Raw genomic sequence first — 15284 nt, 5'->3', positions numbered from 1 at the left:
CGTGGTTAGCGATACACATGTGCTGAGACTGAAACACTTTGAAAACGCTTAGCTAGCACATTCATTCAGCTATTGTAAGTTTTGAAGATTTGTATACCATGTGACAAGCCCCAGAACCACTGTAAATACTTTAATATGTGCGCTTATAACACAGAAAGAATCATTTCATGTTCTTTACTTTGCCTTTCACCATTAGAAAGCATTATCCGGGTGTGTTAGGACAGATTGCTTTATTTACATGTGTTCCCAATGCGTAACGTTAAGTGTGGAGAGCGGTTAGTGACGTCACAAGATATCACCCGCTGCATGACAACATGGATTGATAATTTTGTTATTATTAATGTCTTTAAGCGTTAATTTAACGTGTCTGTGGAGTTGTCTTAGAATGTTAAAATTAGCTTGAAGCCCGCATAGGATATCTAGACACTGAAGCCAGCTCTGACGTAAATCAGCAGATTGATCTAATGTACTAAGTATTACGTAGGTGTTATCAACGACATGGGCATATACATTAGCATAGAGATTACGAAGCTAGTTAAAATTCGCATACACACTAATTTAATATCGAAAGCATAGAAATACCCGAGCCCAGTAGCGATAATATAATAATTATACATTGTTATAACGCTGAAGCATACGACAATAGTATAGAATTAATAGGATGAAACATGTTTGAAGTATAGAATTAAGTAAGCGTTATATTTGCGTCGATTTGCGTACCATTGAAGGGAGGAACATACTTACAACACATTAGTGTTACATTGTTCTGTTTGTGAATACGCTGACACACAACATTAGCACTCGTGTTGTTCCCAAAATGGACTAAACAAATGAATGATCGTGTACTTTGGTAGCTGTGTTAATACCGGGACATTTCAAAGTATTTATCGCCCATATTGTCGATGATCTAAACACAGGGCCTACATCTAGACATTTAAAAATCTATGGAATCAAACAAATGTAGGCATTAGGTATATTACTGTCAATCAGGAGCACCTCGAAGATGTACCTCGAATGCTTATGCTACAGAGGTATGCATATAATGTCAAATCTAGCAAGTTTACAGGTAGAAACCATTCTTTATGTTTCAATGCTCAGATATGTATTACAGCACTTGTTATATGTACCAGGGTAAATACTAAAGCTATAAGTAAGGGAAGAAGGAATAAAAGGGTAGGACCAATGAGGAAGGCAACTGTCTAAATGGAGAAAATTCCGCGTACTGCCATAGTAACGACCAATATAAATTAAATTATGAAAGGCTCGGAAGCATTATACGATTCCAACTCTCGACAAGAAACAATCGCACTGCTGTTAATTTCACAGTTGCCATTCCTTTTGTGTTTAATGGCTTTTGGACATTCATTACTTATTAAAGGATTTTAGTCGGAGCAAGGAGTTAATTGTTAATATTTCGTAGGTATTGAGAACAAAGGCGAAGGAGAAATAGAAGACGATGGGATGAGAGAGCGGACAAGGAGCAGGCGGTTAGTCATAATAGTATTACTTGCATGCACAACGTACACGGTTCAGTCTACGCAGGAACCAGATACCCACTTTAGCCATCTGGGCCTGAACACCTTTGGCTTGTAATCCTTTAACAGCAGCCTCCGCCGATGCGATTGTTTCAAAATCTACAAAACCGTAACCTGGGAAAACAAAAGTGAAAAGGTTTTATAGCATGGGGTTACCTCAGCCGACACTGGCTGCTTCAAAACGAATGCCTTCATATTTCGATGACTCATGCTTGGTCTTATATGTTGTAACATATATCTAAAATTTCAAAGAAAGAACAGCTATGGTACATACATTTGATATGTAACTAATGAGCGCGAGTATATTGCCTACTCGATATAGCGTGATGGAAATGTGACATCGAAAAAGTTTAACATCGTGATGAACATTAAAATAACTGTGCATACTTCTTATCGAGGTAATAATTTGGTATCATCTGTGCTTGGGTGCAAATATAGTGAAGATGATAGATAATATTGAACTACTAGAAAATAACAGGTATATAAAATAAACATTTATAGTATGGTAATGTCATAAATATGAATCAAATCGAATGTATCTAGTGTTCGTGCATATATTGGAAAAAAGTCTCACCATAGATGGATTAGTTTAATGAAGGTAGGTATATGGTATTCTAGAAAATATTAATATTGTTTTAAATAATTCAATTACGAATAATTGTATTAATGCAAATCTATTCAAGTAACAAATTGTAAAACAATATTTTAAATACATACGTGAGATACTATGCACAGATTATAACTATAAGTACTTTACATGTACATAACTTTGTAAGTCGCTATGACAGTGTATATAGAGGACGTACGGGTATGAATGTTGTTTACCTTTACATTTATTCGTATTTTTATCCAATATTGCTTTAGTTGAAATAATGTTGCCATACCTGAAAACAGAGAAGAGATTAGAACCGGTAACCCGATAGGGGGTCGGGTGATAAACTAGAGCGATAAGTCTTACATCTGGCACATGGAAACGAGGTCCTTATCGGTGGTGTTCTGGCTGAGGCCTCGGATGTAGAGGTTGGTGCGGCTGAGCTGCTCGCCCAACGCGCCCGTGGTGGAGGCGGAGGAGGCCGGCGGCGGCGGCGCCGTGCTCAGGCTGGTGGAGCGCGTGCCGCCCGCCGAGCCCGTGTTGGACGACGACGAGGACGCCGTGTTGGCGGGCGACGCCGCCGTGGGCACGCGCCCGCCCGTGCCGCCGCACCCGCCGCCCATGCCAGCGCCCGTATACTGCAACAAAACATATTACACGTTTAATCACCACCCTCACTGCTCACTGAAACCGCGGTTTTTGTACGTACTTTATGTAGAAACAAAAATTAAGGATTTGTTCAGTTCTAATGAAACTTATGCCAAGCTGTACATCTTGATTTATGTCAGTGAGAAACATTAAACATAACTATTTAATTAAACGTAATTCTGGGTGTAATCAAGGCACGATGTCGATGACTGTTATCTCGGTGAACGCGGAGGTGTAAGACGTCGACGTCGGCACGATTATATTATTTCCACTGGATCAAGGTGATAATATGCGCTCATATCCACTTAGCGAAACGGGTGGAATAAGTCGGCGAGCGCGAAGCCACGGAGCGCGGCGGAGCCCCGAGCGAGGCGACTTCATTGAAATAACTGTTCTCGGTGAAACGCGTTAAGACGTCGGCTATTAGTTATCTAGCCGACGAGTAATGAATAGGGAGGAGTAATGAGCGCATGCCGATTCCGAGCACGCACCCTTAATCGACTCGCATGTTTGATACCAACCGAGTTAAGAAAAGCCAACGGTATGGATTGCACGTGCTTCGCCCCGGCAACGCTACAATTTGTTAATGGAGGAACAGTTAGTTTGGATTAACGAGGAGGCTCGAGCGACTAGAAATAACAATTTCATTCTGTAAACAAGTATTTAACGCTAAAACGTTAATGGATATATTGTATTTTAGATACCAACCACATACAACTATGAACGTGAAGCGTTGCTTTGATAACACAAATAGGAATTTGATTACGAGGATATTGCGTAATCCGTCCTAGTGATCGCTATCACGTAAATACGCTTTGCGACACAAAATATTTGTTTATAAAAAGACGTTGTTTTAACTCAGAAATCTTTTCAGAATGTGATTTTGCTATGAAAGAGAAGCAGTTGAGCTGAAAATAATTATTTCCCATCATGTACGTCACCCTTTCATACTGTAGGTACAAAATGTGTGCGATGTTCTGTTATTTGCATTTAGTTAACATATTAATCCCATAAACTGTGCGTGGCGTTGACGTAACAACTCATTAAGTCGAATTACATGTGTGCCATAAAGTCGCAATTTGTTTAATTAACTTCAGGAGCCACATTTATTATTTTAAACTATAAAAGTGCACGTACACCTACGGCAGGACTTTTCCCGGACGAATTTAGATTCGTAATCCAATTGGTATCTTGGTAGTAGACGACGGTAATTGGTCCAATTTGTGTTAACTGCCGGAACGACCACCGCTGCGATACATACGCCAACATAAAAACAAATTAGCAAAATACGTGGTTTATATCGCCGCCACGTCTTTGATAAAGAACAAACGTTCAATAAAGCGAAAATAAAATTGGCTACGTTTTTCATTATGGAAACTGCAGTTCGTTAATTTGTTTTTGTACTAAAATACAAAGTTTCAAATTACTGTAGATTTAACAGTTTTTTGTGTAATTTACCTACGACGAACATAAACCGGATAAAACTGATATTCTTAAATTACTGAGAGAGTGAGAAAGATTAATACCCCACCAATACCCGCTTGTTTTTCACTTTACAGTGACTTGGCTAAAAAACGAGTTTTGCAATCAAAAGGACACGGTCATAAGGTCCTTCCTTATTTTTGCCATAGGATGTTCAGTTCTTCCTTATGCGTAAAAGTAAACACTCCATTTACCGTTCCGTTAATACACCAAGTTTGAAGTGCCAGTAAAAAGGCTAAACGTCCGATTACTGCTGTTCAAACTGAGTAGTCTACAACAAGTTCACATAATGCCGGCCACCTGTGCAATTTACTCAATTTAACTTTATTATCTGCTCGGAATTTTGGATGGGTAATTAAGTGAGTCAGGCCAGTGTCCTCGCGGGGCAGAACAACCAAAGTTTGTTACACTTGGAGTTTGTTGACGGAAATACCACTCTAACTATGTCGGAGATTTAAGGCGAAATTTTACGATGCCCTGTAGAGACTTAAAATAAATTGCGGAACAAATTAAGACTTTAAAATTTGTTCCATGCACAACGACTGCAACGTAATGAAGCTACTGATGTTTAATTTTGTATGTTTAAACTTTTAGTAACTTAAAGGTCAGTTGTTTGTTCCTGACGTAGAAGCGAGACAGCGAAATACGCGGCATAGAACTGTGTCATTCTTAGCTCTCAATAATAATTGAAGAGGTGGCGGCTGTTGTTTCAAACCGGCGATTTGAGTAATATTTTGACTATACTTTTTGATAGTGCCACTAGTGGACTCACAATCTGCACACAATTGTGTGTCGGATTTTGAGACTGCCTCAAAAATGGTTGAGTCCCATGAACTAGTCGATGCATGCATGCAGATCGAACGGGTACTTTCTTCAAAAATCCAGTTCGAAAAATACTCTGCATTATTTTATTAAATAGTATTTTAAAATTGTCTGAACTTTAAAGGAGACCACGACCGGTGAGTTTTTTTCCACATTTCTTCTTAATGTAGTTGGATAGGAAATGTTAACCCTGGCGTTATCGAAAAAATACATATAACAGTAACAATATATCCTACTAACAGAGAAAATGATTTCATTTCAAGTCTTCAAATTTTCGGGAAAATAATCATCTCTAACAACGTTGTCGTACCGAGGTCTCGGTACTCGGGATCCCGACGCACAGTAAGTTCCAATCAGTCTGGCTTAGCTTCGACAGGTGTCAACTCCTGAGAGTTGACGGAGCCGGCTGGAGACACTTCATGACAAGTAATCATCACGTCGGAAACTTCCGCGAACTTCCCCGGTAAGTGCTTGCTTTTTGTAAAAACTTTTTGGCGTGTTTTGTGAATATAAGATTTTGTTATAAATTCGCCGAAGTTTTCTACGTGCTATGATTTGTGTGTGACATCCTGTGAGTCAGAACACTTTTCGAAAGTAATTCTATTATTACATGTTTTGTTGTTGCGTGCTCATGGTATTTTGCTTATTAAATGACATCCTTTATAGAAGCTATATAGAAAAATTGTTTATTGTTTAGTAGTGCCAAAGTTGCGTAATACATATATTTTATCTGGATTTTCGGCTATCTTTTTTTGTTAGAGCTAATTTTGTCACTTGGAACTATGTTAGAAAAATATACCAAAACTCATGAAGTTTCTCGTCAACAAATTTAATAGCTAGGAAGGACCACTTACGAACAAAATCGTGTAAACAAGTAAATAGTCTTGTTTTTCAGTTTACTATCAGTTGATATGGGTGCCGACGTTCCGAGAATATTCGTCTAAATTGGTAATAGCGCGGGTCATCCCGAATAACTAATCACTTTTGAGGCGAGCGCGCCTAGCTGCGGGCACAGCTATAGATATAAAATGTTACCTTGGCTCTGATAAGAATAATAAGCGTTGAAAATGTTTTAAGACACATTTCTCGTTCATATTCCGTTGACAGGGCATAAATATGGGTGAGCTGATGGCAATAAAAGTTATATTACAACAAAAGAGCCGCTACCAAACTTGTCAGTCCGCATGTGGACATTTTTTACAACACGCGACATTTAATTTTGTCAACAGTGCCTTTATGAAATAACGTGAACGCTCACATCAAAAGCATATGACTGTGGGTGATGACGTCACGCGCGTAGGAGGGCCACGAGGGGAGCGGAGCCGTATCTCAAAGGCATGGCGAAGGGGGTGGGAGATAGCACTCAACAGTTGGTCCCGGCTCGATAGCGCAGCGCGTGCGTGCCGCGAGCGACGTCACATGGCCGACGGTCACGCAAACTCTTGTACACTCTAATGTAGGTAACTGCATTTGAGTCATTCGCTCTCGTATCGCACAGCGCCTCTGCATTAATTAGGAACGTGAAATTCATGTAGGTCCATCCGTTCAAAATGTATAATTAGTTTTATAAACGATGAAATTCCGGTTTCAATTTTAAGGCACAGTCAGACCGCGCGGCCGGTCTCTGTCACGTTGGTCTGTACATTCATAGTGCGAAATCCAACTGATTCACGCCGAAGCTCACGAAATGAAACATAAATCCCATTCAATATATTTAAATTGAGCACTCCATTTGTTTTATCGTCGATTCAATCAGGAAATCGATCAATTCGTTCGCCATTTACTACGGCGAGACAGTCCACTTGATGAGTGTCTACGTTTATTTAGATTATATGTAAAAGTTGCCTTTAGGGTCCACCTCTAAACGACGCTTGAAACAATTACCTCGAGTATTATGAAAATGTTTATCTACGACAGTTGAACTTCCTTTTAATTGCTAATCTAATGTTAAAACCTGAGAACGCTACCAATTGTCGTTTTTTTTCCCATTTAACGCTGATTTAAAGGGCTCATCGATTATGTGGTGTTGACGTCGTTGAAACATTAACGTAAAGCTAAAGAAAAACAAGCCCATTGGCAGTAGCAAATGATTCAGAACACTGGTATGGACGAATTTAAATATTGGTAGCGGTCCTACCCTCTGTCACACCAGTATTAACATAATTCCACAAAAAAATACCACCCTTACCGGGAAAAAATGATTCTTTTTTCTGCACATTCTGACCCGGCCTCACTACCCGTTCACAATATTGGAGAAGTTCCACCATCGTAAGTGTACCCCCATTGTACAAAAACGATCTGATATAGATAACCTCCATTATGGTAAACACTTTTACTAGGAAGGTAAGTATCAGAAGATTCGCAAACATTATCTCGACGTATTTTGTCGGAGAAATTTCATATGAAATTTCCTCGTGTATGAGAACAAATTGTTGTAAGACCATTTATTTCAAAGAATTCTGTTAGACATATGAGTACGGTAGTGGAGTGTGATAATGTTTCCGCAGCAGTCAGTCACGGGGGCTAGGGTCCTTCACCTTCCGCCAGAGCCGAAATAAATCTAATTCTTTGGATGACAGATATCAGCAAGCCTTGTTTATTTATACTTTCACCCCGACTTATGGGAGGGTCGTACACGTGGGACGTGCTCGGCCCCATTGTACCGAAATAAACTATTATACTCACAAAGTCAACATATGCACATCAGATGATAAGATAATACCAAAAATGTATATTTAGGAATATTCCGAGAACGCTTCACACCGTATTCATCAATCGTCCGTCGGGGTCGCGTGTAATTGATGACCCTGGCACATTTATAAAATAGACACAGTTATTCGTATTACCGTGTTCGACATTGAAAAAGGATCTCCTAAATATAAATTATACGGCAGCGAAACCTCCCAAAATAAATGTGGTAATTTCATTTACAAAATAAAATTCTCCACAGCGAATACATTTAAATATATCACCATAATCTTTGAGTGCTTGCGTGTGAAAATAAAAGGCCAGGAAGTTGAGTACGTGTACTTTATAGCCTACCTAGATGAATCTAATGGAAACGAGCAAAATAATTACAGCCGTAATCTCGGCTTGAATCTTTCATGAGACCCTAAAATATCAACCATTTATATCCTAAATAACATGTCTTTAGTAAATAAGACAGAAAGATGGAATCCACATTGGAGTGCTAAAGCTACGACGCCGGATTAGGGTGGCCTCGGACGTAAAACGCATTAGAGTATTACAGGCAGACACTTCTGTCACTCCTTACGATAAAAACGTTGGCTCATTTACTAAAAAACGTAACCTCTATTTAGGGCTGCCATATTTGGAAAGGGGCGCGATGAATCTAACAAGCTTCGAGTTGTGACAGCCCTGACAGCTGACATATTCCGGTCATTAATCAACTGGTCATAGATATATGTTACGGCTACAGGCCGGGGACTGCGACGTGCGATCAAAGTCGGGCTTCACTAAAAAGTGAAGATATAGACTGATTACCACTGTCACGACTCTTAACGTTACTCTAGTCATGAAAAAAAGTAAAAAAATAGTGGAAGTTTGATCCTTCTTGTGTTTAATTATTTTGTGATCAACACGATAATTATTTTACCCGGATATTATGAACCCAGTCACTACAACGTAAATTGTGTTATTGTCCAATTAATATAAAAAAAGAATACATGATAATGGATATAAAGTGTTAATTTTTACATTAATCATTGTAGCGGGTCTGTTGCGGTAAATGAAGACGCGCGGCCGACATAAAAGTTATAACAAACCAGTAATTATCGCTTCAACATAACGTTACAACGACAGTTAAGAATCGACAGAGCTGATAACATGACCATTTTACAACTTGTAATTATTTTATCGGAAACAAAACGTTTTTTTATGTTCTTTTATTACTACATGGGACATTAACAAGCATATCTAATCAGATTCGAAAGCATGTTGAATGTTTTAAAAGGTGAATGCAACACCAGGAAACGACAATGTACCTACCTAACAGATTTTGAAATATACCATGTCCTGCGATTTTTTAAACACGACCTAAAAAGTTTAACAGTAAAAGAAAAGCTGAGCAGAACAAATCGCATAAGCGGTGTTATTTTTCAAATGTTTCTCGGTGCTAAAGCAGGAGTTGAGTATCGGCGCGGCGACCATGAGATAAATCCTGAAGGAGACGCGCTGTAATAAAACACGTACGGCGCGGGGAGCTACATTTTATTTCGAAAGGCGATAAGGGCGCGAGAAATTCCTTTTACGAGATTCTTGTGGAGGGAAGGGTGGCGAGGTGCAGCCGCGCTCTTTGTGCAACATCTGGTTTGTGTCGGCCTCGTAAACAGCTCGGCTAAGCTCTCTGTTCGATGACACTTCACACAGAGCACTGATTAGACAACAAAGACCGGATTATTTGAACATATTTTCAACGTCTACGTTTTATCATTTTTTACAATCAACGCCCATTGAAGATTCATTCAAAAAAGTTTGTTGTCCATTGATCTTTATACAAACTCTATTATTAGAAACGCTCTAAATCTGAAGTTGTCCCTCTCGTCCATGACGTATTGTGTGAATAGGGAACGATAAAGTAACTTCTAAATTAACTAGTTTATGCAAATCACGATCTAGTTGTGTTGTTTTAAGTGCTCCGAGAAGACATTAATCACATAATATTGTTTGTGTGTAATGCATAACGAGCAAGAGCCGCCGAGGCGGGCGTAGAAATTGATGGAGCGGTGTCAACGAGCCGACTTCGCGGTTAATTATCCAGTCCGGAGCCGTAAGCAATGTTGCTGGAAGCCAGAGGTTCGCCACTTGCTAACTATACTTAGCCGTATTGATAAATTCAAGTCGGCGTCTCGTTATAAGGTTTGAGATGTTGTTTACTTAAGGAGAGTTTGGTTAATAGTCGGTTATTAGTGTTGAATGAAAGGAAAACGTTTCATAACATTAAGGAAGCTTTCGCGGTCCGGCGGGGAGCGGAGCCCCGGCCGGCGGCGCTCGTAAAGCCGATCGTAAAGTTAAATACGCCTCATTAGAGCATGCAGAAGATGGCGCCGCCTAAAGATTGACCTTTACTTATTGAATACTTGCGTACTGTCAAAATACACAGTGTTCATTTTATCCATTTTTATTTCAAGATAAACATTTTTGCGGTGAAGGAGGCGTGATTATCTAGCCAGATATACGTGGCACACTTAGCCAGAAATTGCGGAAGATAGAGGTCTTCATCAAAAAGTGCCTTTGTACAGAAACGGTGTCTAATACAGGCTATAGAATGTTTCTGTAACTTTAAATAAATAGTACGTACATGAGAAGGAATGATTGTTACAGTTTTGGCAATAGTGATAAGAATTGCATAAATTCACTCTTCAAAAGCTTTTATATTATTTTTAGCTTAGAACATTAAATTGTATATTTTTGTTCTAACTACGTAGTACCCTTCATATGCGTAGTGTACGGCACACGTGTTACTTTACAACGAAGACGAGTGTCGATGCCGACGAAAAGTAAAAATAGTAAATGTTCTATGATTCACATCTACCCGTTAAGGAATGCCGGAAGGTGGATTAACATAATGTAATACGGAAGTTATTATAACTGACCTTTAATGAACCGTGTCTATGATGATTTTTTGGTAATAGGTTACGGTATTTTGCTTTACGCTTCGTAAGGCAGTTTATATCAAAGATGATACGGGTACTTATGAAGGTTTTGCTTTGGTTTTCGGCAAATTTATTAAATATGTTGTAACAAAATCTATATGCTTATAGGTTGTAACAACGTTATGAAACGTAAACCTAGAGACAAAACACAATTTTACTTAATTGTTCAGTTTTTCTTCAAAGCAAGTTTTTGGTTAAAACCTCGGAACGCTAAACTAACTAAACTTTTCCCATAAACTAGTAAGTCAAGGTTCTATACACATAGAAGGAGCAATGGCGTTTTCATGCCTTTCAATTACAGTTCCTCTCAAAAAACGGCTCTCCTTCCCCGTGTTATTATTTAGCTGGATTCTAGGTTTTCAGACACCACAGTCAGGACTTAGTATTCTTGTATCTCGTACTCGTATCTACTCTTCGTATTGTGTGTGATTATGTTAGGCTTACCTGGTGCTGGGTGTATGGGCTCGGCGCCGCTGCGTAAGACTGCGGCTGTGGCGGCGGGTAGCGGCAGGGCTGCGGCGCATAGGCCGCGGCCCACTGCTGCGCGCCGCCGCGGTACTGCGCCCCCGCGCTTGCCATGCGCGCCGCGCACGCGCCCGCGCCTGCGCCCGCGCCCGCGCTCGCGACCGTCACGGCGCCCGCGCCCGCGCTGCTCGCCGATCTACAGCCGCCGGTGCTCTGCAAACAATACAGACCTACTGTTAATATCACTCATTAAAACATTTGAAGGATCGCGTGTGATCCGATAATTACATAAATGGGCTAGAGGTTAGAGCATATGCCCTCAATTCATCAACTACTACTGACAAGAAGGTTGTAACTCTTTAACATTAATTAAATTACATCAGTTTTCTCATGAGAAATAGAAACATAGTAGGTACAGAAATAATTTCAGAATTACTTGTTTAAAACATTTGAAGGATCGCGTGTGATCTGATAATTGGCTACATAAAGAGCTCATGCCCTCAATACAACAAATACAATGTCAATTCAACAACGACAAGGTTCAAGGTTGTAACTCTTCATTATAAAATATATACTCATACGTTAAATACACAATAAAAAGTAAAATCTACGACGGGTTGACATACACATGCTTTGGAAACGACATCAGACATGTCCTACACTGAACGAACAACACAATACAGGAAAACGCCTTATGAAAACTGTACAAAATGACTTCAAGTTGAGTGCAGTTGAACAACTTTCACCGGCGGCGATAACGCTCTGCAAACATATACCGTAGATACCGCAATGGACGGTTAAATCGGCCTTCATTAATTAAACCGTTAATGGTAAGTGCATAATTAGTTCGCGAAGTTTAAAAAATGTATTTATAATTATGTTGCCATATTTCATTCTACTTTGTTAATCATGTCGACTCTTAATTGTTATTTAAATATTTTGTAAAATATTAACTTGAGCTGCAAATCCAATAAGCTAAAAAACATTCAGTATATAGCTCATTCACAAAAAACACGTCAACCAAATTATAAAAATACGTTCAGTCCATCCACTCGCAGAAGAAACAGCACTTCTTTTTCACAGAACGGTAAATGAGAACTAATCTATAACCTACGTTAATAAGTTGTGCGCATATGTTTAGCCGTGATATCTAAGGATCCACCGGCGGTTGCATCACGCCACTGACGTAGACATATGACTATAACAGATTGGCATCTCTCGTGCCGAGAGCCGTGACGAAGCGTGTCTGTAGACTTTCGCAAACGTCTAGAATACCTTATACATGCACATAATGTTCGTGCACACAGTCTGTATGTTTCTAATCCGGATAGTTTCTAGTTTTTCGGTGCGCTATTGAATTAACAATTGCTGACGGTAATTGCAGTTTCTATATCTGTTAAATGCTGCTCAATGATTCGCTTTTGACTAATAAGTCAATTTAGAAAGAAATAAGGTCGAATAAGCACATAGAGTACGAACTAAGAAATATATAATTCTTAAGGTATATTAAATTCTTTTAAAAGTACATAATGTGGTAGAAAAGGAGCGGCATTATTGCAAGTGTTGCAACCAACATAAAACGGGAAAAAGAATTAAATTCACATGTATTTTCAAGACAGTTCAACACTTCACAATTCCCAGTGGATGAGAATTAAGTTCAAAGGAAGACTTCTTAGAAAATATATATCTGCGGGGTACAGTTTAGCGCAGCTAATTGGCCAAGAAGAATAGAAGTAATAGACCTTAAAGACGTATGAACAGAAGCTCTATTAACCTACTTCAATACGTAATAAAATTTCCCTTCGAATGACCACAACATTAGATCAATAATCACGTTAGATCGTGGCAGGAAGTGCTTAAATAGTTATTTCGTAAAACATTCGCGCCTTGGGGATGTAATATGAAATTTTTGTTATCTATATTTGTTATTCCGGGCGTGTGCGTTCACCCAAAATGAGATTTATGGGGGCAATAACAATGTATAATTTCACCCAGCGACCCCCATCTTGGGGACTTAATTATTTGAGTCACGGAATTCGAAAAACCCACTAGGAAAGCCTCAAGGATCACGGCTTTGTTGCTTTTTTTTCCTTTCGATAAGTAGCATTCTTATACATTTAAAACTATTTTTTGCTATTGAAGAAATAGGTGAGTATGTCTGTAAGGCGATAAGCTGGCAATCCGCTTAGTGTGCGTGGGGCCACCGACAAGGAATTAGCGTAAAATATATATTTTTGTTACACTAAAAGCAGTGACTTCTTATACCTGTGCGAGACTGGCGGCATTGGATTAGACAGAATCCTTATGAGAATTAATATTTAATGGGTGTAAATATGCTTCCGAAACTACCTGAATAGGTCGCGTTGACTACAAAAAAAACTCGAAATGATTAAATCCTTTAATAAGTATGTTTACCCTGTAGTCTCATGTGCCTTTCCTTGTAAAATACTGTTTAGTGAACATAAATTATTCGCATAATCGCTGCCTGCATTTTAAGGTTAATAGTCAATTTTGTCCCGACACTACGTAAATAAAGTTCCATTTCGCAGAACTCATGAAGTTAGCGATAATTTAGCTTTCGTCCTACTATTTTCTGAGTGACGATTAATCATTAGAATGACTTCGTTTTTCTTGGCATTATACAAAATAGCACAAAGTTAAAACAACTTATTACTTAGCATTGTTGTAGAATAAATAGAAAATTAGAGCGCTTAATATAATGTACGCTACAAAGTGAATAGCTACGTTGTTTTAAGTAAATCTTGAGGAAGAAGTCAAAGGGATGTTCAAATGTTTTGCTTACGATGTCGTCAGTGAGGAGAACACAAACTCGCCGAGATAGCACAGAATTGATACTCGAGCCAATGTTCACGTCGTCTTTTGTGGAGAGCTATTGCGTTTTCTTGTTGTGAGTCTGTGGAGATTTAGTTTTATGTCGAGTGGGATTGTTGGCGTCGGCGGGTCGCGCCGGCTCCGTCTCGCCGGCCCAGCTTGTTGCTGCCTCCTGCCTCCCACCGCCCCCTCTCCACTAAAGATCCGCTTTTAATCTGGAATGGACACGCCTGTAACTATAGCCACGAGTACGCCCTGGAATTGCTTTAAGCTGCGTACTTATTCTGTGGATTGTTATAAAGAACTAGCTCAGAGTGCTCACACATAAGCTTTATCGACCCTCAAGGCCTCACGTCTTAATGTGATGAAATATGTGGCAAGAAAACATGTTCACAATAGGATTATTATAATTATGCGATGTTTTTATTATAATGAACTGTCTAGAGCATAACGCGTTATGTTAATTGTATTGATCATGTTGATAAATTATAAAATACCCATTAGTTTAATTCATTCAAATAATTTATTTTGTTTTGCAGCTCCTTTACCGTTTTAAATGATAAGTATCTAAGCGTAACACTAAATGGTCTTTCAATCAGTTAACAAGTAGAGTTAATTATTCGCGCAAGCAGAATGAGCAAAACTAGTGCTATTCAGAGACTTATATAACTTGCTTTGAATAGATATGAAACATGAACGATTTCAGGGCAGCGCTATAATTCTCTGCGAAGACCACTCGCTTCGAACTAACAAAGTTATTGTCCATTCAAACTTCGATGGACATAAATTCGATACGATCAGGAATCAAAATCAAATTCGATTCGGAACGGGATAGTGTCTTATTACATTTCATGACTTTATTGTGTTTCGTCTTTATTTAAAGCGAAAGTGGATCTATTGAGATTTCACTGCTCGTTTAATGGAATTACACACGGTCATCACGTTAGCCTCAGCCCCCCCCCCCTCGCTGCGGCTCCAATACGTTCGCCTAGGCTCTTATGTTGCCACTTTAAACGATCGTCAATACGAGGCTATAAAATTGGTCCCTGAAGCAACTTCTCGACTTTAGTAAGAGCACCCAGGATCAAATAAAGGTTTCGCTAAAAGTATTTAACGGAAAACAGCCATTTAAGGCGAAGTAGAACTATTTGTTAGACTTCAAATCAACTATTGTAATAAGTTCTAACAATTGACATGCTGCCAAGCTGGTATTAATTTGAAATAATCCTTTAA

The 15284-nt window shown here is 39.1% G+C and overlaps 2 protein-coding genes across 10 annotated transcripts in view; both read right to left on the bottom strand.

The window, feature by feature from the left end:
- Positions 1 to 15284, bottom strand: part of LOC113498558 (protein alan shepard) — a 106130-nt gene that overhangs the window by 7218 nt on the left and 83628 nt on the right. For 5 of the 9 annotated variants that reach the window (XM_026878601.1, XM_026878605.1, XM_026878603.1 and 2 more), the window contains exons 2-5: positions 11199 to 11432; positions 2494 to 2765; positions 2361 to 2419; positions 1525 to 1649 (exon numbers count right to left, since the gene is read on the bottom strand). In XM_026878601.1, the coding sequence (XP_026734402.1) occupies positions 1525 to 1649; positions 2361 to 2419; positions 2494 to 2765; positions 11199 to 11432 (690 nt within the window). Of the gene's footprint in view, positions 1 to 1524; positions 1650 to 2360; positions 2420 to 2493; positions 2766 to 11198; positions 11433 to 15284 lie in introns of those variants that run through there. The other 4 variants (XM_026878607.1, XM_026878608.1, XM_026878609.1 and 1 more) reach the window with 2 other exon arrangements.
- LOC113498564 overlaps positions 1 to 15284 on the bottom strand; it is a 103806-nt gene that overhangs the window by 44411 nt on the left and 44111 nt on the right. The gene's annotated exons all lie outside the window — the stretch shown is intronic.

The sequence above is a fragment of the Trichoplusia ni genome, chromosome 11 (genome assembly GCF_003590095.1).
Source record: "Trichoplusia ni isolate ovarian cell line Hi5 chromosome 11, tn1, whole genome shotgun sequence".
NCBI classification, from domain to species: Eukaryota; Metazoa; Arthropoda; class Insecta; order Lepidoptera; family Noctuidae; genus Trichoplusia; species Trichoplusia ni.
Note: the sequence above shows the minus strand (reverse complement) of the source record. Positions and strands in the feature narration are given on the sequence as shown.